The sequence below is a fragment of the Sus scrofa genome, chromosome 6 (genome assembly GCF_000003025.6).
Source record: "Sus scrofa isolate TJ Tabasco breed Duroc chromosome 6, Sscrofa11.1, whole genome shotgun sequence".
NCBI lineage: Eukaryota > Metazoa > Chordata > Mammalia > Artiodactyla > Suidae > Sus > Sus scrofa.
Window position 1 is genome coordinate 108,426,895 of NC_010448.4, and position 27,288 is coordinate 108,454,182.

A 27,288-nucleotide genomic window follows, 5' to 3' on the forward strand; every position below is an offset into this window, starting at 1 on the left:
TGACTGTTGTTAGTGCCACAAAGGCAGGGACCCTGTCTCAACCACAGCCCTGTCCTCAGCTCCAGCTCAGTGCCTCTCCCAGAACAGGCGCACGAACATGCCGCGGTCCCAACCCCTTTTGTTTAAGCACAAACGTGCCTACCTTTGTCACTGGAGTTTACAGAGAAAGCTATATTGCCATCAATGGGGGTGTACTCAGAGACAAAATACCGTTTTCTGAAAAATAAAAGCATGTAAGTCGTGTCAGTGGATCTCAGCTTCATGAGGCTATTCTTCTGACATTCCCACAACCCTTAAAAGCTTACTTCCTCATCCTGTGCCCTTCCTCCCCTTAAGTCCCCTTGTTCTGGGTCTCTCTGCTCACCAGTCTCAGGGGAGAACTGAAGAGGGTATTAAAAAAAACAAATTAACAAGATAATTTCACCCTGTAGCTCTCATTTAAAGTTTTAGGTCCCTTAAAAACACAGTGAACACTAATTGTAGGAGCTATGAGCACACCTAGCGTCAAGATCTTGGTTTCTTTTTTCTTTTGTCTTTTTGCCTTTCCTAGGGCTGCTTCTGCAGCATATGGAGGTTCCCAGGCTAGGGGTCGAATCAGAACTGTAGCCACCAGCCTACACCAGAGCCACAGCAATGTGGGATCTGAGCCGCGTCTGTGACCTACACCACAGTTCACGGCAATGCCGGATACTTAACCCACTGAGCAAGGCCAGGGATCGAACCTGCAATCTCATGGTTCCTAGTCAGATTTGTTAACCACTGAATCACTATGGGAAGTCCGAGATCTTGGTTTCTAAACAGCACTCTCCAGGAAAGGAACAAGGGCTCCTTGCAGAAGAGGCTGACTCTAGGGCTGGGGGAGGGCAAATACCATATGAGCCTAGAACACCTTGTGATTCCAGAAAATAAGAACAAGATTGAGAAAGGTAGAGGCGTGCTTAAACAAACACAGAGCCACCAGAAGGTGCTCCCAGTGGTCAAAATTGGGAAAATTTGAGCAGCAAGATAAAACAATGGTACGAGACAGAGTCCATAGAATTAAAGAAAAAAAAATCTGTGATATAAACATAACTGAAAAAAATAAGTAGGGGAGAAGGAATAACTCTGTACAAGGTAGGTCTAATTAGTAAATGGAGAAGGAATGAGAAAAATACAAAATCACAATGAAGCAAAGGCAACAGGAGTACATGTTGCAGACAAGATCCTCAGATGAAAGCTAAAATCAGTGGGTGACAGTTTGAGGAGAAATGAGGTATCAGCATAGTTTCAACATGTCTCCCTTTTTTTTTTTTGTCTTTTCTAGGGCCGCACCCACGGCCTATGGAGGTTCCCAGGCTAGGGGTCTAATCGGAGCTGTAGCCGCCAGCCTACACCACAGCCACAGCAACGTGGATCCGAGCCGCGTCTGTGACCTACACCATAGCTCACGGCAACACCAGATCCTTAACCCACTGAGCAAGGCCAGGGATCAAACCCACAACCTCATGGTTCCTAATCGGATTCGTTAACCACTGCTCCATGACGGGCACTCCCCTTTGTCTTTTTTTTTTTTCTCCCCTTTAGGTCTTTATCAGCTCTAAAGGGAGACATAGTAACTGCACAGTGGGGAAGCCAGCAGACACCTTCATAATGAGGCAATTTGGGTTAAATCACCAGTGATGAGACAAAATGACTTCATATATCCTCTGACATGATCTTGAGAAAATAGCAGATAAAGCCAAAGCGGGGCACATTCTATAAAATAACTGGCCAGTACTCATCAAAAGGGTGAAGGCCATGAAAGAAAGATGAGAAACTCTCATAGACTGGAGGAGAAGAAAACAAAAAGTGAATGTGCCATGGGTCCTGGAAGAGAAAAAGGGTGTTAGAGGAGAAACTGGTAAAACTTGAAGAAAGGACTGTGGTTTAGCCAATAATAGTCTGCCAATGGTATTTTCATGGTTTTGATTATATTATATACTAGGGGTGATGTGATTTATATGACATTAGAGGAAGTTGGAGAGGATAGAAATAAACTCTACTATTTCTGTACCCCTTTGGTAAGTCTAAAGTTATTTCCAAATAAAAAGATTTTTTAAAATGTGCTGTCCTACACCAAGATGTTAATATCTAAAAAGGACAATAGTAATGCGTTTATTTTTATTTATTTTATTATTATTATTTTTTAGGGCCGCACCCAAGGCATATGGAGATTCCCAGGCTAGGGGTCCAATCAGAGCTATGGCTGCCGTCCTACACCACAGCTACACCAGATCCGAGCTGCTTCTGTGACCTACAGTACAGCTCACAGCAATGCCGGATCCTTAACCCACTGATTGAGGCCAGGGGTCAAACCCACAACCTCACGGTTCCTACTCGGATTTGTTTTCGCTGCACCACGATGGGAACTCCTATAGTAATGCATTTAAATAGATTTGAATCAGATTCAGCTCACAAAACTTTCTGCTAAAGAATGGATGCTTTAAATCACATGCCATTCTAAACAAGAGAATGAAACTGACTTCAAATGTTTCGATATCTAATAGGCTTTTGGTTGTAGACCAGTTGTAGGATACAGGAAATTCAGGTGGTACTAATGCAGACATTTGCTTCCTATTCTAATGAATCGAAGCCGGCCAAGTGAAAGCCAGAAGTGCCACTTGGGTAATTTTATTCTTGCCCTGGACGAAAAACAAATGGATTACCTGTAGCACCACACAGCAAAAAATGCTCCAAAAAACACGATCAGGAAGGCCATGTAGCTGCTCCACATGATGACATACATGGCGTCCAGGCCCAGGATTCTCCAGGGAACAGGAGGTGGCGGGGGCTGGGGTTTGGGGCCACAGACAATGGAGCAGTCCTGGCAGCTGCACGGCCCCGTGACCTCATCCACGGACTCATCACAGCCCTTGGTGGCATTGTTCATGGGCTCCATCCCGTGGGTGGGAAGATCTGCAGGGAGGATTGTGCTGAGTAAGAAAATCCATTGGAAAAAAACACTACAAGTGGCCTAGTGGTTAAGGATTTGGTGTGTCACTGCTGTGGCATGGGTTCAATCCTTGGCCCAGGAACCTCCGCATCCCACAAGTGCAGCAAAAAAAATATATATATTTAAACCCAGTGATAAACAGACTGAAATAAAGAACACAACCAGAAGAATAAAAAGGACCAGACGTTTGTGGGTGATCGAGATACATTTTGCTGCTTAGTACTGTAAAATTTTCAGTTACTTCAATAACTTTGGGCACAGGGTTTGTCAATAAGATCCAAGTCTCACATTCCAAGGTAAACCTTTGATCAAGTCTTATCTCTAGATAAGGGGCTAGTCTAATACTATTGCAGAACTTCTGAAAGGCCTTTTTAAAAAAAAAAAAAAAAAACCTCAAACTAAAAAACCCAGCTTATTCTTTCAATTCTGTAGCAACACCTAAAGGCAGTTCTTCCTCCTCCAGGCCAGCCCTTAAATTAACCAGACAGATAAATGCTCTACTTACCTCTCTCAGTAGAGGAAACTCTAGGACCTAGTTTATTTGAATTTATCACCCTATTGTAATTTAAGGTTCCTGGGCTTTAAAAAAAATCATAAATAAAACACAGCAACCCTGGGAATCTTTATCCCTACCTGAAAAGATGGGTGTGATGGTGAATGGTGCCTGGCCATTGTCCTTGTTGAACATGTACTCGATCCAGTTGGTGGCGTTGCAGGCTTGGGCTTCCCTCCCACACAGCAGCCCCAGGGCTTTTTCATTACTCGAGGGGGCCTCCACATCCCTGCAGGCATTGTACATGGCTGGAGAGGAGAAAGGGAGAAAGACTGAAAGGCCGCGCTGCTTTAATTCACTGGGCGAGATCTTATAGAAGCCTCCTCCCACGTGAACTTGGCCATGCAGACACACTGCCATCGGGAGCCACGGACAGTAGACACTAAGGGTAGGAAGGGTGATCACCTGTGAAACTGGCTTATCATCCTGCAGGTAACATGCTAGGCCAGATTCCAAGCGACTTAAAATTCAAAGACAGGAAAGGCTCTGCTCCCCATGTAGCCTGCAGAGGCATTACCCACAGTGTACACAGGGCCACACGAAAGGCTGCAGAAGGAGAAGCTGAGAACCCCAGGGCCTCTTCAGTCAATGAAGCTGGTTCGGAAACTCTATACATGGAGAATTATGGAACTTACAGGATTAAAAACTGGTTTTAGGAGAGAGGTCATGTGTGAATCAAACCAATGCTACTCTTTTTGGTTTTATCACATACAAAGACAACACATGAAATAAGAAGGTCAATGACAATTTGCACAAAAGGAAGTAGTAGTAATGGGTCCTATATTAACATTCAATTACCAGTCCCTGCTTGTTAGAAAGTTCCCAGGTGCTTCTTCGCCTAAACTTTAAGAGGATACTTATAAATTCATTGCGTTTTACCTTTACTCTTGGAAGATGGTTTAACTAAAGCAATAGTTTCCTTAGAACTGTGATCATTCAAGTGCCTCTGAGCCTCCATTAATTGCTGTTAGAAAATATCCAATTGTCACTCTTTCAAAGTGATCTGTATTTTTTCTCTACTTGCCTTAAAGATATTTATCTTTGGAATTTTATAGTTTTTCTGAACTATATTTAGGTATTGATTTCTTTTTTTAAAAAATAGCTTTACTGAGATAATTCACATACTGCACAATTCACCGATTTAAAGTTATAATTAATAGGTTTTAGCATATTTACAGATATGTGTAACCATCACCACAGTTGACTTTAAAATATTTTCATCACCTTAAAAAAAAATCCAGGAGTTTCCAGTGTGACTAAGTGCGTTAAGAACCCAACTAGTATCTACAAGGATGCACGTTCAATCACTAGCCCTCACTCAGTAGGTTAAGGATCTGGTGCTGCCGCAAGCTGAGGCATAGATTGCAGATATGGCTCAGATCTGGCATCGCTGTGGTGCAGGTTGGCAGCTGCAGCTCTGATTCTACCCCTAGCCTGGGAACTTCCATGTGCCACAGGTGTGGACCTAAAAGGGAAGAAAAAAAACCCTAGGGAATTCCCACTGTCGCACAGTGGGTTAAGGATCAGGCACTGCCACAGCTGTGGCATAGTTTGCAGCTGTGGCTCAAATCTGACCCCTGGCCTGGGAAGCTCTATGAGCCTCAGGTGTGGCAAAAACAAAAAATAAAAAACCAAAAATCCAGTACCCTTTAACTAATGCTCCCTTATCTCCCCATCCCTTCAAGCTCTAAGCAACCATTAATCTACTTCTCTCTCTATAGATTTGCCTATTTTGGACATTTCATATAAATGGAATCATATAATACATATAATAGTCTTTTACGACTGGCTTCTACCATTTAGCATGATGTTTTCAAGGTCCATCCATGTCGTAGCAAGTATCCACATTTAGAATGGCCAAAACACTGACCTCTCCAATAGGTGTAGTGGTATCTCACTGTTGTTCTCATTTGGAATTCCCTAATAATATATGATGTTGAATATCTTTTCACATGCTTATTTGCTATTCATATATCTTCTTTGGTAAGGTGTCTGTTCAGGTCTCTTTTCTGTCCATTTTTCAGACTGTTCACTTTCTCACTGCTGAGATGTAAGGGTTCTTCATATTTTGGGTAAGAGTCCTTTGAGTCCTTTGCAAATTGTATCTCCCTGTCTATGCTTGTCTTCTCATTCCCTTGATGTCTCCATTTTTTCATGATCACGAAAATGCTACAAAAACATTTTTATATGGTTTTCCCTCCTTATATGCATTAAGAGTTTCTCTAAGGTAGGCACCTATAAGTGGAATTTCTGCGTTTAGGGTATATTTTATCTGTAAGTTTACCAGGTATTGCAAAACTTTTTCAAATAGTTTTCAAGTATGAACCAAGTCATGGTTACCAGCAGGGTAGTATTAGTACACCTACTACTCCACAGCCTCACCGATTTGGAATTGACCAATTTTTATTTTTATTTGTATTTTTTAAATTAAAAATTTTTTGTTGTTGTTGCTTTTTAGGGCTGCACCCATGGCATATGGAGGTTCCCAAGCTAGGGGTCCAATTGGAGCTACAGCTGCCGGCCTCTGGCACAGCCAGGCTTCCTCCACAGCCACAGCAATGTAGGATCTGAGCTGCATCTATGACCTACATCACAGCTCACGGCAACACCGGATCCTTAACCCACTGAGCAAGGCCAGGGATCGAACCCGCAACCTCATGGTTCCTAGACAGATTTGCTTCTGTTGCACCACAACGGGAACTCCTGGAATTGATTGACCAATTTTTAAATCTGTGTCAATCTGCTGTGTGAAATGGTAGCTCACTGTTTTAATCTGCATTGCGCCAATTGCGCTAGACACTAATCCTTTATAAACCCTTTCTAGTTTCTGCTTTTCCTCTCTTCTAGAATCCTTTCTTACCATAAAGTCATAAAAACATTATATTTACTTCTAAAAATTCCCAACATTAGGATTTTTAATCTGCATATTTTTACTCTGATCATCAAAACCAGGAATTAGATGAAAATTCTATTTCTTACTCCATTTATCAATTAGCTCACCTTTTCTCTTAATGACTTTTAATGACACACCTGCTATATATCAACTGTCCACATGCACGGTTCTGTTTCTACACAGAATGATTTCCATTCAGTCAGGGTGTCCTTTATGTCACATCTTTTGGTATTTATTCCTAGGTACCTTACTTTTTGTTGCTTTGTGAATGGGACCCCTTTCCTATTAAATGTTTTGCTACATTTTTAATTTTTACAATTAGATTTATATATTGCTCCTATAGTCAACAACTTTGCTGAATTATTCTCTTATTTTATAGACCGTTCTTAGGCACATTCTTTATTTAGCTGCATCTAACCTTCTGTTCATTTTTTTAGTCCATATATACGACCATTTCTCATTAAAAGACACAGTTGGTTCTATTTCCAATCTGTTCATTCTTTTTCCCTAGTGATCTACTCTTTCAGAATTCTTTCATCTCAGTCATTTTCAACAAACACGACATGGTCTTTTTCAGACTGTTCTATGATTTCCAGTTGTTGGGGTACCCTCATCCCATCTGTGACCCTTGCTCACTTTCTCCTATGGTGATCTGTTTCTTCATAGTCAAAATCTCTTCTTTGCCAACTAGTTCTATCTGCCACCCCATATCTTCAGTCTTGCAATAATTCGTGAAGTTATGCATTTCATGTCCACCAGAACCAGAGTTCCAATAGTTTTTCTTTCTTTCTTTCTTTTTTCTTTTTTCTTTTTTTTTTTTTTTTGTCTTTTTAGGGCCGCACCTGTGGCATATGGAGGTTCCCAGGCTAGGGGTCGAATCATAGCTGTAGTTGCCGGCCTACGTCACAGTCACAGCAACGTGGGATCTGAGCCACGTCTGCGACATACACCACAGTTCACAGCAACACTGGATCCATAACCCACTGATCGAGGACAGAGATCCAACCTGCATCCTCTGGATACTAGTGGGGTTCACTAGTGCTGGGAACTCCCCCAATGGTTTCTAAAACTGATAGAAGTAAACTTGCATATACTGAAATTTCCAGGTGGGAACGCATACTTAGGAAGGTCTTAGAGCCGAATACTTATTAGAGAGTAAATGTTTTAGCGGTTATAGCTCAAGTCCTAGGATATAAGCAAAGCAACGATTTGCATTTCATGGCCAACGGAACTAAAAAATGTCATTTTCAGAGTTGACAGGACAACAAAAAAGGACCACTTGACTTACTGTCCTGATACCAAATGGAAAAGAGAATAACTAGGAGTTCCTGCTGTGGCACGGTGGATTATGGATCTGGTGTTGCCGCAGCTGAGACCTAGCTGTGCACAGGTCTCAGCTACGGCTTGGATTCAATCCCTGGCCCAGGAACTTTCATATCGTGCCCATGAGGCCATTAAAAAAAAGAGAGAGAGAGTTAACTAAAAGGTTTACTTACCATTGGCGAAAGTCTCTCCAACATAGTACTCTAATTCTTTTACATTTGTTTTTGTCTGGTTTGTAACGGGATCAACATAATCTTCAGTTGCTGTAACGTTCAGAAACTGACTTTGTCGAGGGCTACATGTCAGCTCACAAAACAGGTTCATTAGGTTATAAAAACAGGATGGACATCTAAAGAAAAAGTAAACTATTTTGTATGATCTCACAAATAGGGCCAGCAAAAAGATGATTTAAGATAGACAAAGACCACGTAAAATTTATTGTAAAGTGGCAAATGGATTACAAGGACATACTAAACCCAGCGATTCTAACCTAAAACCTCTTGCTAAAGACACCTCCTTAAAACCGACCCTAGTTACTATATTTATGTTGACCAGAGGTAATTTCAAAAAGAGACAAATACTTTCTGAATTCTGCACTTTATAATTCACATCTTTGTCTTGAAGCTAAAGGGACTTAGGAATGTCATGGTGATGATTGCGATAGAGAAAGAAAAAAAAGGGGGGAGGGAATGAGATTTACACACTAGAGTTTTCATTTTAAAACCTCCTGAAGGGCTCTCTCCCAAACCTCTAGGCCCCCTCTAAATGCAAGAGGACTCCCTGTGTCTTGAGAAGATAAGAGCAGCAGGAGTGCTCTCTGGCTGTAGAAATATTTCAGAAGCACTCAGGTTTCCACAAGAACCACAAGCTGTCTGCTGTCCTCCAGGTTCAAAGTTTAAGCTCCTAACATTGACCCGTTATGCGGTAGGAGAACTCTCTCTCTGTCAGGTCACTGTTATCAAAGCTACCACGTCATCAGACTTGCATTCTCGAAACACAACCAGTCAAGATTGCTCCCCACTCTCATCCAAGCCAGACAATCTACACACGACACAGAACAAGGAAGGTGTGGTCCTGCCTTCAAAGCCTCCGGTCTAGTGGAGGTGCAGACCCCCCACGTGGACTGGATTTCAGGAGTCCCGTGCTTTACTGTGACAAACAGAAATGATAATCACACCATTCTAGCAGAAATCACTCTCAGGGGAACAGCTTTCTACCACTTTTCATAATCTACAAACCTCTTTCCATGTTACTCCATTTAATCTCCACAATCATCAATTCTGACAGCTGCATAATATTCCATATTAGCAGCTCACTGTTTGCTATTATAAATAAAGTTTTGGTACCTCTGACAACATGAGGAAAACTTGGTTATCTTTTTGATGTTTACACCCATAAGGCCTCACGCAGAGCAGGTGCTAAATAAATGTATTTTGGCTGAATGACAGCTTGCATCTGGCTCCAGGAACACCCACTAGACTTCCTTCCACAAGATACGCTGGTCTGAACAGAGTCTCAACTTTTTTTTTTCCTTCTTTTTAGGGCCTCACCTGCAGCATATGGAAGTTCCTAGGCCAGGGGTCCAATGAGAGCTGCAGCTGGCCACAGCCATAGCAACTCGGGATCCAAGCCGAGTTTGCAACCTACACCACAGCTTGCAGCAATGTCAGATCCTTAGCCCATTGAGTGAGGCCAGGGATTGAACCCATATCCTCATGGATACTAGTCAGGTTCTTAACCCACTGAGCCACAATGGGAACTCCTCCAAGTCTTAACTTCTTGATTATTATATTGTATGGTTGTCCTGGGAGAACAATTTAGGGATGGAGCAAGGTTTCCTCAGTGGACACTGACTTGTGGCTTATCACCTGCAGTGACACCTGCACAAAGAAGCATATGTCCTTCCCATTCACCTTTATCAGGGGGCCGACGTGCTATTTAAAAGCATGTTACAATGTACTGCTCTAAAGACCACACCAGCCGCTTTTTTGCACATCTGATAACTGCTGGGTAAGCTTAGAGAACGTCTATCACACAACCCTTTTCGCTGCCCTGGACACAGAACAGACTGGACAGCAAACCAACGTTGACAAAACCAGCCGACTATGCCAGAACAAGAGCAGTCATCAAAGGCCAGCTTGACTGAGGTCTGGGTCACTGCAGCAAGAGAGAACCATGTACAAAGCAGGGGCGATGAGGGAGTGATGCAGAGTTGGGCATGGGTGAGGGTCTCAGGTCGAAGGCCTGGGCAGGACCATCAGGAACCTCTTCTCCCCACAGAGTCTGAAGGGGCCCAGGGCACAGCGCAGGCTCCTCTGGGGTGAAGATGACGCAGAGGGAAACCAAGGAGCGACTCTCAATGTAGCTAGAAAGAGAGCTGAGTCTGATAAGTATTACTTTATCACAAGTTCCTCTTTATTTCTGAGATGTCACAAGATGGCTTTCTTGAAATAAGACAAAAACTAAGCTTTTGAAAGCCCCCTTGTTGGTATGCCTGGTGCTCAGCCTACCTGGACAGGAACTGCAGAGGCAGCTGCAGGTTGTCCTTCAGGGTCCGCAGCTGCTGAACATCACAGCAAAGACTGACATTGCCGAAGAAGAAGCCCGGACAGAGTTCCTTTTGGGTGAGAAGCTCGGTTAAATAAGGACAGACAAGGCTCAGTGAGGTAAGATCGTTTTATTCATATCTTCCTCTCTAGGTACACGAGGGTGAGACACCTGTTTGCAAAGGTCTTGCAGAATTCTTTTAAATTTACAGTTAATAACTAGGGATTCACGAAAGGAGAGCGGGTAGAGACATGTCAAATTTTCTTCTAATTGGAAAGCTCACGCTCTTCCCCTGGTAACCCTTTTAGTTCTTTTTAGGTTTTTCTGGTCAAGTTTCTCCAGAATGCTATTTACCCTATCTGTGAGTCACTCCAGGGAAAGTCGAACGCCTCTGATAATTCTGATGAAAGGAGCAAGTCCATCCAGGAGACCTCGCTACTGCCTCGACTGGATTTTAAATTGCTTCCTCCTCCAACACCAGTCTTTTAACCTAAATTTTCCAGTTCTTTTCTAATATCTCTGTGTATTAGAGATGGTAAGACAACAGGAAACAGATTCCTGGCAGCAGCCAAGTTCACAGGCTCTTGGTGGAAAACAGAGGAATCCCTAACGTGAATGGAGGATGAAGGACTCATAGCCACTTAGCAGCCTTGTCCATCCAGGTCCTCAAATCGAGGAACAGAAAGAGCTAACTTTGAATGTACTTTGAAGAAGCTGCAGAGAGTAACATTTGAGGCACCAAAAGCAGCCCCTAAATAGTAACCTGCTATTGAGAAACTCAATGACCGAGGTGTAGGCAATCCCAGAAAAATTAAGCCTCTGGAGTTATGTTATCTTCTCGGAGCTACAGACAAAGACTTTGGGATAAGAGAAGCCTACTCATTTCATCTCTGCCCCCGTTCTATGATACTATTTAAGTATAACTTCGAGGATATCTGATGAGCATTGTGTGTTCAATGCCCAGGACAATGAACTCACCTGCACTAGGTCATAGCCGTCCTCTGGCAGTGGTTTTGGTGGCCCAGAGTATCTGCAATTGTACCTCTTATCTCCATATGCGATTCCACACTCTCCATACCAAACACAGGACTGTGAAAATACCTACAAAAGTCAACACAAAATTTGGGTCATTAGTGTCTTCAAAGGCACCCGCTCAAGCACCATTTCCAGACGCTCACAATGTTACCTGCAAAGCAAAGTAGCAGTAAGGGGCAATGGGTAGCTTAATATTTTGAAAAATATTAATTCAAGTAGACCCAAAGCCCAAAATGGATCTGTCAGGTCAGTCAGTGAAGGAGGTAGAAATTCCTTATTTACGTGATTTCTACTTCCTGCTAGTTTATTTGTTAAGAAGAGGAAGCTACAGTTTCATGTAAGAGTCACTAAGAATCAGTGCAGGAAATAGAAAGCAAGATAGTTCGGGGTTTGCGACTACTAAGGCACTATGTTTGCTTATCTGCCTAAGGAACTGTGCCAGGTCTAGGTAATTAAGGAACATTTCCATATCTATTTAGGTTAATTAACATCAGCACACCGTAACTTGAAGAAAAAACCGTAAGTAAGGAGGAGGAGCAAAAATGAGTATCTTGTCCTTGAGATGTGAGTAAAAAGAAAAGGGCCCACTTTGAGGAAAACCATCTCAGAATCTTAAAAGAAAAATGTAAAGCCTCTTGTGCAAAGATTTCTCAAGAGCCACTGCTAGTCCCCCGTGAGAGTCACACGGCTGTCAGAAAATTCAGAAGGGAGGAGGGTGCGGCAGTGTGACTCAGCCCGTCGGCAAGGCCACTGAGCTCCGCCAAGCTGGCCAGGGTCATGGCCAGCATGACCTTGCAATCAGCAGTCCTAGGGAAACTGTGGCTGTCGGGAAGCCTGCATGGCTCCCAAGACACCTCGTGGAAAAGCCATCAAAAAAAAAAAAAAAACAAAAAAAAAAAACCAAAACCGGAGTAGAAGCAAGAGAATGAATTCTCTCCAGGGGCAGTGCACATGACCCATACAGTGCAAGGCGCTAAGCCAGGCTGCCCTGGTCCCTGGTGTCGAGATAACAAATCCCACGGCAGGCCCCGAAGCCCTGAAAACGTGGAAGGGACAACAGGCGGGAGGTTGAGAGGTGTGGTGGGAAATCTCAGGGTCCCTATGACTTGGCTCTGAATTTATTCTTCAGATAGTTTAAAACAGAACATGATGATACCCCACTCTTGATTCATTAAGTCATATGTTTAGGCCGAAAGGAAGGGAGATTATACAAATGAGGAAGCGAAAATTGTTAAGCAACGCCACATCCCAAACCTATGGCAAGATGTTGCAAAATTCTACCATTTTTCTATCAAAAGGATTATAGTAATTTCCATAAATCTAGTGATTCTAGGGAAAGGACTGCTCTGGGTTTCCCACTAAAAGGTCATTATCCATCTGCCAAAGTTTGAAAAGGCAAATAAGCTAACTCAGCAGGGGTGACAACTGCTGGTATTGACCTGCAATTCACATACCAGGGCCCCCTCCCCTGAGCTCCCCCTCATAGAATTCTCAACGGACCAACAGGGCGGGCAGATCTGGGTCAGGGGGCATCTGCCATGTCACCCATAGGAGTGGCAGGGACCCAGTCAAAAAACCGACTGGAGTTCCTCTCATGGCTCAGTGGTTAATGAACCCGACTAGTATCCATGTGGACACAATTTCGACCCCTGGCCTCGCTCAGTGGGTTAAGGATCCTGTGTGGCTGTGGCTGTGGTGTAGGCCGGCAGCTGCAGCTCCGATTGGACCCCTAGCCTAGGAACTTCCATATGCCGCAGGTGGGGGCCTAAAAAGACAAAAGACAAAAAACCACCCCACCCACCCCCAAAAAACCACCACGACTCTGGCGTGACTAACAGGATGGGTGTCTGGAGTCTAGGTTCCCCTTCTCAGCACTGAGTGCTCTCTGGGAAAATATGGATGACCCAAAGTTGTTTGATTCCTACCCACAAGCCCATCCTTTACAGTCTACACCATCTGTTTCATAGCAGTGTTGTTTCTATCCACCAAGGAGAAGAGATGGGGCTGGGGGCGGGGGAGGGAAGGAGAGGAGGGAGGTCAGGAGTCCTGGGTTCTGAGCCTCCATACATGTTGAGCCTAGGTGCACCTGGAGCAGGTAACCAAGCCAAGGGCATGGGAGCCTCCCACCTATGAACTGCATGCATAATCTCCACTTATGGCACAGTTGTGGTGTGAAGACTAAATGTGGGAATAAACAAGGAAGTGCTTAGGAAACTAGAAAGCACCACCTATCAAACGTAAGGAATCTGGGGTTCCTGTTGTGGCTCAGTGGTTAACGAACCTGACTAGGAAGCATGAAGTTGTGGGTTCAATCCCTGGCCTCACTCAGTGGGTTAAGGATCTGGCTTTGCCATGTGCTGTGGTGTAGGTCGAAGATGTGGCTCGGATTTCGAGTTGCTGTGGCTCTGGTGTAGGCCAGCAGCTGTAGCTCAGATAAGACCCCTAGCCTGGGAACCTGCCGTGGGTGTGGCCCTAAAAAGACAAAAAAAAAAAAAAAAAAAAAAAAAAAAAGTAAGGAATCTTTTGGTGTAGGCTGCAGAATGTGGCTCGGATCTGGCATTGCTGTGGCTGTGGGGTAGGCCGGCAGCAGTAGCCACAATTAAACCCCTAGCCTGGGAACCTCCATATGCCGAGGGTACAACCCTAAAAAGCAAACAAAACAAACCAGTAAGAAAATTTTTTTTTTTTACACTGCACCTAAGGCATATGGAAGTTCCTAGGCTTGGGGTTGAATCAGAACTGCAGCTGAAGCCTACACCACAGCCACACCAGATCCTTAACCCACTGAGGCTAGAGATTGAACTTGTATCCTCACAGATACTACGTTGGGTCCTTAACCCACTGAGCCACAACGGGAACTTCAAAGGAATCATTCTTAATGTCTTCCAACTATTTGGGACCTCAGCAAAGAGGTTCCAAAAACCTGAAGAAAACACCTGAGGTTTCTTTGGGGCCAAGAAAAAACTGGGCTTGACTCACGGCTCTTACGTCTGCTTCCCCAAATCATCTTCCTAAAGAAGCAGGAACCATTGGGACCCTAAGGTACTCACGGAGCACATGCTGTGTGCAGCATTGTTTTAACTGCTTTCATACATTAACCCAATGAATCCTGACAAGTGGATAAAGGAGGTGCCACTATTGTGCCCTTTTTACAGATGAGGAAATGGAGGCACAGAGAGGCTAAAAAACTTGTCTGAGAGTGGCAGAGCCAGGATTCAAAGAACATTCTAGTTCTAGAAATAAACCCTCAATAAAATAGAATCACCCCCCAATTTAAGTCCTCACTCTAGCATCACCCCCCGCCCCCACGTGTAGGTGTGCGCACACACTGTGAACTCTCTTATGGTTGTACCGATAGGGGAGGCCTCTTTCCTACCTCGAATCTCTCTCTTCAGCTCCCCTCCCCTCCCCTCCAGAGGACTCCTTACACTACACGAGGGTCACTCCTCAGTGGACACTGACTGAGCGAGCCATGCTTATCTCTGCTGCCTGTCGAGAACCTAGCTGAGATCCAAACCCTGGCACTTCCAGGCTCCAAGGCACCACACCACAGCACTAGGTCAGGATTTTATCAAAAAGACAATGGAGGCACCTGAAGATCCCTGGACTGACAGGGCAGCACAAGCTGACGAGGAGACCTAGGGTGTGCTAAGCAACCAATGGCTCAGGCACACGCCACAGGCTTCCTTCCTGAGCAAGGCGCCTGATTCCCAAAAGCAAGGTTATCTGGGTGCGAGCTGCCTTTGCTCTGCCGCGAGGACACCTGGTTCTGGTTTCATACTAATGCTATTCGCCTAGGGAAGGAAGTCTCAGGCCCGATACTGAAACAAAGCCACCACGGGCTAAGGTCTGCCAGGGCCCAAAGGGCACCCGACTGCACCTGAGCTGAGATCTGGAGATGGATGGTGGGGGAGTGGGGGTGGCGGCTGCACATGTGATGCACCTAATATCCCTGAAGTGTACTTTAACTTGAAATGGTTAATTTTATGTATATTTTACCATAAAACACAAGCTTGGATGTCCTTCACCACGTAAGTGAAAAGCCCAGCGGCAAGGACAGCAGAGAGCACATTTTCTCAGTTACACTGGGATTAAACGGAGGACAGCGACCGTCAGCTCACACCCCATGGGTCTGAGCATCACGTGGCACACGGGGCATCTCTAATAACTGGTGTTGTCAAAGCTCCACTGAGGGGTGGGGGACAAGTCCCAAGAAAGATAACTCTTTTTTAAAAAATTAATTAATTAATTTTTGTCTTTTTAGGGTTGCACCCTTGGCATATGGAAGCTCCCAGGCTAGGGGTCGAATCAGAGCTGTAGCTGCAGGCCTACACCACAGCCACAGCAATGCAGGATCCAAGCCGCATCTGTGACCTACTACACCACAACTCGTGGCAACACCAAATCCTTAACCCAATGAGCAAGGCCAGGGATTGAACCTGTGTCCTCATGCATACTAGTCAGATTCATTTCTGCAGAGCCACCATGGGAATTCCAAGAAATAGAATTCTTCACAATTCATCTCCTGGGTACTGACCGGTCTTACAGAGCTATTCTTGACCACAGGAACTATCCAATTTAAGCATTTAAACATTTGACCAATTCCCAAAACATTGAAAATAAACAACTGTAGATTTTATTTTCTTTAACTTCAGAAACAATACTCACCCACCACAAATATTCAAACCTCACAGGGGTGTACACGAGAACACTGGATGCTCCCCCTCACCTCGCCGTCCCCTATCCCATTCCACATTTAACCCACAACAATTTATTAATCCAGGTTTTCCAGACTTTCAATGCCTCCCCACAGGCAAATCCACAGAGATGTATGCACACAAACACACACAAGTGCAGTAACTTTTAAATGGCTTTTTCCACACACACAAAAAAAGCCCCTCTACTACTTGGCTTTTGGCTCTATTTGAACTGCCCTTAACTATACTTATCAGGAGCCCCAAGGCTAGACTCCAACCCTTATCTGCGGTCCCTTGTTTTCATACAACCCATCTTGGAATGAGCTTTCTTCTTTTTTTTTTTTTTTTTTTTGGCTGTGCCTGTGATATGTGATAGTCCCCAGGTTGAACCTGAGCCACAGCAGAGGCCATGCTGGATCCTCAACCCTCTAGGCCACAAGAGAATGCCAAGGAACAGCCTCTCGTTCTTGCAAGCCTCTCTCAAGACTCACTGTCTCCACTAAATTTAACCCTGACTCTTTTCATCTGGATCTAGTCCCAATGCTCCCCATCAGGTGAGGTGCCCTGGGGCAGAGGTGGGTCAGTCCCAGGCAGCGGGAGACTGGTGCTCCACCCTCCCTGCTGAGTCAGCAGGTGTCCTGCACCCAGAGCTCCAAGCAAGCTTTCTGTCACTTGTACTCCACAAGCTCTCACGTGGATCCACTAGGACAGGGTGGATAAACTTTCCCTTAGAGGGCCCATATTAAACATAAATATTAGACTTGTGGGCCTAAGGGGTCTGTGGTACATACTCAACCTTGTCTACTGCAGCTCAAATGCCACCACAGACAATAGGTAAAAGATGGGCGTGGGGGTGTCTCCCCAATTTATTCACCAACCATGGCCAGGTCATAATTTGCTGGCTCCTGCTCTAGGATCAAGAGGAATTTCTATTTACGAGGACAGCAAAGTTATGTATGTGGGAAGAGGCTGCAAGAGTATTTTCTTGCTTTTGTCTGGACTCCCCTGTAAGACCATAAAACCCTTTAAAGGGCAGATTCCAGGTGTTCACTTCCTTTGAAATTCTCTATGGAATCTCATCAGTTCACTGATTCAGAAACTATCAAAATGCACCATGAGTTGAAGGAGCCTGACTGTATTATGTAAGAAGTTGCTCTGGCTTTATCCCAGAATTTTGTAGTTAGAAGGCTAGACCATCTCTGCTCTTAGAGGTTGGGCCATATGGGTATTTCACAACATGCTCCAAGCTAAATTGCTGGGTATAAGACTGGATCAGAAAGCGTCTTTCAATAATAATAACAGCAAAAGTTTGGAAAGTTTGGAAAAAAGTCCCTTTTGCTCTATGTCAGCAACTCTAGCAGCTGCTAAACAGCCTCTCAGAGGGAGCTCCATGAAAGCACATCTTATTACAGGGAGAAGCTCTGAACACCAGCAGCAGAATCCTATACTCCAGGCTGCTTTTAGCAAATCCTGCTGAATATTAACTAACTCATATTCATATGCTTAATGAACATCAGCCCAGGGCCAGGCGCAAAGTTAAGTGCTCTCCACCTTGCTGCCTTGGTGATTTCTCAGACACCCTATGGAGGAGCATCCCAGAATTTTACCTAAAGAAAGCAGAGCTAGGAGAGGATTCTTCGAGGTCATATGGCTTGTAAGTGACAAAACCAGCAATGAGAACTAAGACTTGAACATGAAGTTAAGTATTCTCACTCCTACCCCCCAAGCCCACCTCCCAGCTGCTGCACTGTTTAAAACTCCAGCTCAGTCTGTACTTAGGTGTATACCCAGACGGTGACAATGCGCCAGGGAAGGGCTGGCCCATCTACTCTCATCCTACGCAGGTGCCCTTCTACCCAGACTTGTTCACTTGTAGGAATAAGGCCCACTGTTAAATTCTCTAGATACATCTCCGGCCAGCTGTCAAGTCCTGACTCACTTCCTCAGGACCCATGACTGTCCTCAACTCCAGGTCTGTACCTAGTCCTCCCACGGAGGTGGAGGGCAGGGCCTGGTCCCTCACCTCTGTGCTGTGCATCCTAGATGAGTAAGACTCATGTCAGAACCTAGACACACACACCTGGTTCAGGTAAGGGGTGGAACAGAGGGGCTGGCTTGCCCAGGTCGAGTAACCCAGAGGGGTGGACGGGGTGGCTCCAAGAATCCCGTCCAGGGATTAAGCTCCCTCCTGTGTCCTCTGGAGTCAGGTAGGCAGACCAAACAAACAGGAGAGGACCTTTGGGGTGGAGGCTGGCCTGGTCTGACTTTTATTGATGAACTCTCTGGAACTCGGTTTTATAGCCAACCTTGAATAAACACACCCACATAATGAAGGGTAATTTGTGTGAGCACTGGGCACACCTTTAGATGGGTCTTTGAGATACATTTTTTAGAGCTATACAGGCTCAGCCGGGGTCGTTGCTTTATAGATAACCTCCTCTCCAGCCCTTAGTTTAAGTGACTCACCCAAGGTCATACTACAAGTTCTATGAGTTTGAAAAATAATCCAAAAGCTACAAGAGTGAAACAAAACCATGAATGTGGAGGGGGGAACCTGTCTGCAGGTGTCTGCCTATGGAATGTTCACACAACGGGATAGATGAACCAGGGGTTGGGCCAGCAGGCTAAATCTACCCCTGACCGATCACTGGCTTTTGGAGAAGCCACACTGGAGCCAGGAACAGACCTTGAACCAGATGTGTCACTGGCCAAGTGGAACATCTGCCGAATACCCATTCAATTGAGCCTGCTAAGTACAAATAATCTGGTAGCAATATTTTAAATGTGAGCAAAGTGGAGCAACGAAGTCAGAAGCCTCAAGGCCCCTGTCTGCTGTTTACTAGCTATGTGACCTTGCAACAAACTTGAGCCTTAACATCTACATCTGTAAAACAGGAAACACAGCATCACACCTATCTTAAAGGGATCCTGTGGGTTAAAACAACACTAGATGCACTGCTGCAATGGAGAATTTAAAAAAATCAAAGAATGTATATATGTATGTGTGACTGGGTCACCTTGCTGTACCATGGAAAATGGATAGAACACTATAAACCAGCTACGATGGAAAAAAATAAAAATAATTTTAAAATAATAAAAAAATTTTAAAAATCAGGTAGTTCTTTTTACTTTAGTCTCTTGTAATCTAGAGTGCCATTTAAAAATATTTTTGAGGAGTTCCCGTCGTGGCGCAGTGGTTAACGAATCCGACTGGGAACCATGAGGTTGCGGGTTCGATCCCTGCCCTTGCTCAGTGGGTTAACAATCTGGCGTTGCCGTGAGCTGTGGTGTAGGTTGCAGACGCGTCTCGGATCCAGCGTTGCTGTGGCCCTGACGTAGGCCAGTGGCTACAGCTCCGATTGGACCCCTAGCCTGGGATCTCCATATGCCGCGGGAGCGGCCCAAGAAATAGCAAAATGACAAAAAAAAAAAAAAAAAAATTTTTTTTGAAATCATTAACATACTATAAAATTGACCCTTTTCAAGCGTAGTTTTTACAAACCACTGGGTAACTTTCCCTGTTTTCTCCAGTTTTCCTTTGTCTGCCTGGCAAGCATTAATTCAACTCTCCAAAGCTCAACTCAAAAATAGACTCCTCATAACATTCTGTCCTTTTGTTAGAGCACATTTTTCTTTGCATTGTAATTTTCTACACATCCACATTTACTCCCATCAGCTATAAGGCAGGGATAGCAGCTACAGACATTTACACAGCACTTTACAGTCTCTAGACAAACTACTTTCTGCATAGGTGGTGATTCTTTTTGATCTACTTTTGTATCCCTCACTGCACTCCTTCATATTTATGAAATTAGTGAATGATGGTAATTTGAACTCCTCTGTGGCCTAATTCTAAAGATTCCCTTTCAAATCCCCCAACAGTACACTTGCATCAGAGAGAGCTGGGGGTTTTTGTTCTTTGGTTGTTTTTGTTTTGTTTTGTTTTGTTTTTTAAAGTTTTCTTGCCAATGCAAGTAGTCTAAAGACTGAAAGTAACAGGCACAGTCCAAGCAAAAGGAAGCCTGTTGGGGCACAGTTGATCTTTTCAATCGCCCAGACACCAAATGCGCATCCAATTCTCATCTCTGCTAGCCTCTGAATCCCTCTCCCCCTCCTCCAAATCCATGAAGCCCCAGTGATTGGCCGGTTGAGATGGGTAAAAGGGCCAGGCTGTGTTGGAGCTGGTAAAATAGGATTCTTGCCCTCAAGAAGCCTGTCGTCTGGGAGTTCAATTCGAACAATATTTCCCTGTCTTCCACAAACAACTTGAGATGTAGGCAGAGTTGTTAAGCCCATCTTACAGACGAGGAGACAGTCTTGCATAAGAGGAAGAGTCAAGAACTCTCCAGAGTTAAAAAACTCAAAAGTCTTTTGCCAGGCAGTAAATGCTACTGCTGTAGCAGTTTAAACAAAAATTTAGAACTTCAGAGGGCAGGCATTCTAGTTGAGGGGGCAGGATGACAATATCACAGATGATGATGCTTTTGAACTGGGCCTTGGAAGACAGGCAGGGTTTGAACAGCAAGTAGTTTATGTGGCTGGAGAGCAGGTGCCCTTCACAGAGCTGTGGGTGAAAAAGCAGACGGGGCACCTGAGAAGATGAGAGCTGGCTCACTCCAGCTTCCACACAGGTAATGTGTCATCTGTAAAACACCCTGAAAAGCATCCCTTTTCGGAGGAGTGCTGGGAGGGCACGGGTTACACAGGAAAAGAGGAATCTTTGTTCTGGGTAACAGGACAAACACTGAAGGAATACAAAGACCTATTCAGCAAGTCATTTTCTTTCTGCGCACTTGCTGATAATAAACAAAGCAAAACAAAACCAAACAAAAAGCCATTTCCCTTGATTACTTACATTAGTAAGATAATTGATCATAGCATCAATCAAGGGATAGGAGAGACTGGAAAAGATTATCCACATTTGCTCCAATTTCAGAGGGTTATTCCTCAATATTCTCAGGCCCAAAGATCAATCCATTCCCAACCTCCTCAGGAAAAGTAGTTTTTTTTGTTTGTTTGTTTTGTTTTTTGTCTATTTTAGGGCTGCACCCACGGCATATGGAGGTTCTCAGGCTAGGAGTCTAATCAGAGCTATAGCCACCGGCCTATGCCAGAGCCACAGCAATGAGGGATCTGCAATCTACACCAGAGCCCACGGCAACGCTGGATCCTTAACCCACTGAGCAAGGCCAGGGATCAAACCCGCAACCTCATGGTACTTAGTCGGATTTGTTAACCACTGAGCCACAACGGAAACTCCAGGAAAAGTAGTTTTGACGGCTTAATACCTACCCAGGCCTCATTAGGGTCCAGGTTCAAGAAAATTATAGTCAAGAGAGACATGTACTATTTCTCAAAACTGCACATATTATTTGGATAAGCATGAGGTCTGAAAATCATGCAGTGTAGCAATGTTATTTCATCATCTATAAAAATTAAAAATTAAGGAGAGCAGGAGTTCCTGCTGTGGCTCAGCGGTTCACGAACCGGACTAGGATCCATGAGGTTTCAGGCTCAATCCCTGGCCTCACTCAGTGGGTTGGGGATCCAGCGTTGCTGTGAGCTGTGGTGTAGGTTGCGGTTGTGGTTCCGATCCTGCATTGCTGTGGCTGTGGTGTAGGCCGGCAGCTGCAGCTGCGATTGGACCCTTAGCCTGGGAACCTCCATATGCCGAGAATTCGGCCCTAAAAAGCCAAAAAAAAAAAAAAATTAAGGAGGGCAAAAATCCCCCCAAAATATATTTCAGACCTTATGGAGGACAGTTAGTCTGGAATTCTGCAACAGAACTTTATTAGAGCTCACACTGAACCCAGACGAGCTGCTGTCATCAGTGAGAATTCTAAAAGCAGGGAGTCCTACCACCAGCCCTGCTCTCTGTTTGGGTGTACTGAAAGCCTGTGTAGACAAGAGGGAGTTAATCCTAAAATAACAAAAGCATTTCCAGTTCATATTTACAAACCCTCTCAAGGAGTTTTGCAAGAAACTTATGATCAACTTCTGACCTGTCTCAAAAGTCCTAGGAGAAGAGGCCCTCACTGGCCATCAGCCTTGGCCACTACCTTGAGGTAAAAGGATTTCCGAGATAAAAGCTACTTAGCAATGCAAAGCCTGCCTATTAGACCCTGACCTAAAACTCAAGGGAAACTGAATCACTCTATTTTCAAAGCAACTAACTGCTACTATTTCCTGAGTTTTTACTACAGTGATGAGGTCTCTCCACATATCACATTACTAGTCATGTGAGGTATTATTTATCTTCGGAAAACATTAGACTTGAAAGAATAAAGTGTGCAAAGCCCAAGAGCCAGCAGGTGGTCTACCAGCTGACCCCATTCCAAACCACCTGCCTGAAACTTGCTTTCCTCCGCCTCCCATCACATCCAGGCACCAGAAGGGTGAGCCCCCCACCGCAGGCACAGCCAGGAGGCCTCTCCTGGGTCAGCACCACCTGTCTCCTTCTGAGAAGGATGCAGAAGTCCAAGGAGAGGTTTTTCTAGTACAGGAAACCCCTTCGTTTGCTTTCCCCTATGACTCACTAACCCCTCATCACTGACACACCCATGAGTGGGCACCAGGGCAGGGGATTCCAGAGGCTCATTCCTTCATCTGGATCTGGTTTAATCAGCACTACATCCTTAGACATTCCCCCTGACTTCCACAGTTTTAAAAGAGAACACTCTAGACACAAACAGCAGCAAGGGCTGAGGCCCAAGGCTATTAAACCAAAGGAAAGCCGACCCAGGGAGTCAGGACTCGGAGCTCCAGGCCCCATTCTCTCCAGAGCTAGTAATGTGACAAGACGAAATTCAATGGCCACTACACCTGTGAGCCTGTTTCTCAAGACGTAAAGGGAGCGGATAAGAAGTCACTTGCGCTCTTTAGAAGATCACACTGACATACATAAAGTACTTAGGTCTGCTCCAATTTGGTGCCTAAATGGATAGTTTCCTTTACCTCCTCTCCCACCCTCAGCTTTAGGGAAGGAGAAAAAGAAACATAAAGTGGTCAGATCTTCTAAATAAATTTATAAAGAATTCGTGTGCATGTGGCAGAATTAAGAGGAGGAAAAAGGCAGACTAAATAAGAACCCTACCCTCTCTACCCACTTTCCTCCTTCCCTCTGATTCCACATCCTAAACCCATAAATTAGGTGACCACAGGTGGAATGGGTTCAAGACAGGTCAAACAGGCAGCTTTCAGTAGCCATCTTCCAGACCACAGGGAAATGTGCGTGGACAGAAGGCACGGGAGAGGTGGGCGGGGGGCATCTCCAGGAGCTCCACCGCTAGACCAACTTCTTCAGCCGCCCAGCGGCTGGTCCCCTCTGGGACCGGAGGCGTCTAAGCCGCAGCACAGCCCGCCACCCTCCCCGATTCGCGGCCCCACTACATCCCCCAGAGCCCGCCCAGGTCGCGGACATCCGCTCACCTGCACAGGGCAGAGCAGCAGCAGGAGGAGGCCGAAGGCCGGGCCGCGCGCGCTCATGCTGCCGCGACGCCGGGCGGCGGACGTCCGAGGTTCAGCTGGCAGTCCGGTTCAGCGTCCCGAGACGTCTCAGGCTGCCGCGCCGGCTGAGGGAGGGAACAGACACCAGAGCCGGCTGGCTGCGCGCGCAGGTCAGGAAGGAAGGCGTCGTCGGCCCCTCCCACTTCTGGGTGGAGCCACTGCCGGGACGCCCTGGACTCGTCTTGGGCGGGACAGGGGCGGGGCTAAGCGGGACCCGACCTCGTGAGGCCACGGCACCCTCCCAAGTGCCGGCTCTGCGCTTCTCCGCCCTGCTGCGCCTGGGGGCACGTCAAGGGGTTGGGGACGCCCCGACTTGAGCCGCTGAACCTTTGGAATCCGGCCTGAAAAGGATATTTCTGAGTTGTCCCATCGATGTGTGGGTTTGATGCTTCAACTCATTTCTCCCCTTTTTGTCTTTCCTGGATTGGAGACTGTGGACGAGAAGGTTTTAGTAAATGGGAATGCTTGGGGACCGTTTTCTCAATGGAGACCCCACTTCTCAGAGGAATATGTGTTTACTTCGTCCCCAGTTAGCACCCGGAGCAAGCTTTTCTTCCAAACCCAGTCACCCAAAAGGAAACCCGTGTCTGGACACTTCTAGCAAAGCTGGGGGCGGTGCCACGTAGTGGCCTGACAGTGTTGTGATCTGACAGTTCGATGGGCGGAGCGTGGCAGTGGGCGATGCCTCTGAGCTACCCAATCTCTGTTTTCTATCTGCTCAGCCCATTTTGTAAAAGCGCTAGAACTGCACCATCTGCTGGGGGAACCGAGCGTGACAGAGAACCGGCGGCCGGAACAAGAGCCCCCTCCACCCCCAAATCACCCCTGGTGGGTGGGACTAGAGTCCTTTAGGTTCTAGGTGAACTATCACGAAAGTAAAAAAAAAGAAGCATCTTGGGTTTTGAGTCTTACACTTGGTTGAGATAATCTTTTTTGGTTTTAATACCTATTATTATTATATTCATTTCTGGTAACATTTCTCCTCAGGTTTCAATTATTAAGAGCACTCAAAAGCATAAGTCATTTCGATTTTGTAGTTAAGGAAATGGAGGAAAGAATTTCTTCTTCCCACAGTAGAAGCCAATTTACAATGAAAAGGTTGACTATCCATCTGTAGCAATGATCAACTCCAATTGAGTTAGGACCACGATACAGCTGATGTTCTCATTCCTACTCTACAAAGTGGCTGATTCAGTCACTGACTTGCCTCCCGACCGCCTCTGCCTGCTCTGAAAAGTCCACGTAACTGGCTGGGTATTGAAACTATAGGAATCTCCTCTGGACCATCAGCCCTAGATCTTCCATGATGACCTCCTAGCCTCATGCACTGCTTGCTCTCAGGCTCTTAGTGCTCGCCCTGATGATCAAGTATCAGGCTTCCTGCAGAGGTACTGAAAATATTGTTACTGAGGAGTTCCCTTGTGACTCAGCAGGTTAAGGATCCGGCATTGTCACTGCATGGGCTAGGGTCCCTTCTGTGGCATGGTTTCCATTCCTGGCCCCAGGGGCCGCCAAAAAAAAATGCTATTACTGAACCATTGGCAGCAGCACCACCTGGGGATCTGTTAGAAATTCAAGTTATGGGCTCCACCCTGGATGCTCTGAATCAGAAACTCTAGGAAGTGAAGCCAGTTCTTTGTGGTTTAACCAGCCCTCCTGAGTGAAGGAAACTTCAAAGCACCGTATGAGATATTTCTGGGATGGGCAGAAATTTTGATACTGGACAAATTATGTCCACTATTCTCCAAAATAATAACAAAAAGATTTTTTAGACATATTTTTTTTTCTGCTTTTGTTTTTTGTACAGCTTCAACAGTACCCAAAAGCCTAGCATATATTTGAAAAATAAATGATCATATATTTAAAAGATTTTTTTGTTGTTGATAAAGTAATCCATGCTTACAAATTACTTTGAATAGTAATAGAAACTTTGAAAAATACACAAAAGTTTACAATTTACAAGAAAATATCATTTATGATCCTCCATTATGGATAATCATAGTGGTGCATTTTCTCCCTCTCTGAAAATTGTTTTAAGGTGTGTAAAGGAAAAAAAGTTGCTCATAATCTACTTCTACAAGGATTAAGCCATTAGCCACTGCAGTTGCTACTGTACGAACCCTGAGGGGAATTCAGGATGGAAAAAAAGACAAAGCTTTCTGTGCATAAGATATACTGGCCACTAGGTAGTTAAGATGCATATCTAAGGAAAATTTCCAAAGACTCCAGATTCTTTCATCTTCCCAAACTTAGAAAAGTAATGCAATCATTAACTTGAGATGCCTGTTCTTTGTGATTAGTGGTAATCTTTTTATGCCTGACAACATATTTTTACCTATTGAAAAAATTTCATATACACCCTGGCTCTTCCATCATTTCTTCAGAAGATTTCCTCATATCTCTCAGAGGCTGCCTCTTGGACTATGGTCCTCAGTGAGTTCCCCAAATAAAACTTGTTTTTACATTGTGCATTTGTATTTCATCTGACATGTTGTTCAGATTCTAAGAGACTTTTAAAGTAATGCTCTATTCCACTTTCACTGTAAACACCATTCAGCAATGATTGCATAAAAATAAAGGACAAAAAACGAAAGGGTCTATGAAATTATGAGATGATGCATCTTTATAAATTTGCAGAAACAGCCTCCAGAAAACTTCTATGCATTTGAAAACACGTATGTGAATATAATTTATGGGCTTTTTAAACAAGAGGGAACATATGGTGGTATACGGTTTGCAGCTTGCTTTTTTACATTTAGCAATATGCTTTTCCACCTCCCTATCTTTACAAGCTTTATGGGATTCCATTGTGAGTAATTGACATTTCTTTCTTTGTTTTTTGCTTTTTAGGGCCGAAATAGTGGCATGTGGAGGTTTCCAGGCTAGGGGTCAAATCTGAGCTACAGCTGCCAGCCTACACCACAGCCACAGCCAAGTGGGATCTGACCTGAGTCTGTGACCTACACCACCTCTCAAGGCAACGCCAGAAACTTAACCCACTGAGTGAGGCCAGGGATCGAACCTGCAACCTCATGGTTCCTAGTGGAATTCGTTTCCACTGCACCACGATGGGAACTCCTATATGACATCTCTGAAGCCAGCAATGTAGGCTTAGTCTCAGAGCAGTGCCCAAGTTAGTGAAGTAGAGTTCCTCAACCAAAAAGTATTTCAAAATAACTCCAGCCTCAAATGCATTTCTACATGTGAAGGGGTTGTCTATCTCCAGTAACATTACATACATTCACCTTTCATTTTCTTATACTTCCTCAATGCCTGAGCTGGTCTGGATTCCACAAAGCTTTGCATCTTTCTGTGCCCTCTGCTTTCTTCCAGATACTGCATGAGAAAATTCTAAAAGCTATTGAACATTTTCCTTAGGGAGAGAGATGAGAACATGGACCCAAAACAATTTTTTTTTAACCTAGCAAATGGAAGGAGAAGGCTAGAAATAATCTGTTAATAGTTTTCAATCCATTGCATATTTTATTTAATCAGTCTCCTGTTGGATGCTTGGTTTGTTACTTTTGTTACCGGAAACAATGTAATGGACATTCCTGCACCTAAATCTTTACTAACATCTACAGATGGAGCTGTTTCAAAAATTGTATACTGCTGAATCAAAGGGAGTATTTACTTTAGTTTTGATTATTACCAAATTGCCCTCCAAAGAGACTGCAGTTTATATCTTTGCTAACAGCACTTGGAAATACCTGATTCTATCTCCTTGCCAACACTTATCTTTGCCATTCTGATAGGTGAAGAA

The 27,288-nt window shown here is 44.7% G+C and overlaps 1 protein-coding gene across 1 annotated transcript in view; it reads right to left on the reverse strand.

The window, feature by feature from the left end:
* Positions 1-23,592, reverse strand: part of NPC1 (NPC intracellular cholesterol transporter 1) — a 47,361-nt gene extending 23,769 nt beyond the window's left edge. The window contains 7 exon segments of the mRNA NM_214322.1: positions 143-216; positions 2,685-2,934; positions 3,605-3,772; positions 7,914-8,089; positions 10,251-10,357; positions 11,266-11,388; positions 23,448-23,592. Coding sequence (NP_999487.1) covers positions 143-216; positions 2,685-2,934; positions 3,605-3,772; positions 7,914-8,089; positions 10,251-10,357; positions 11,266-11,388; positions 23,448-23,504 — 955 coding nt within the window. The 5' untranslated portion in view covers positions 23,505-23,592.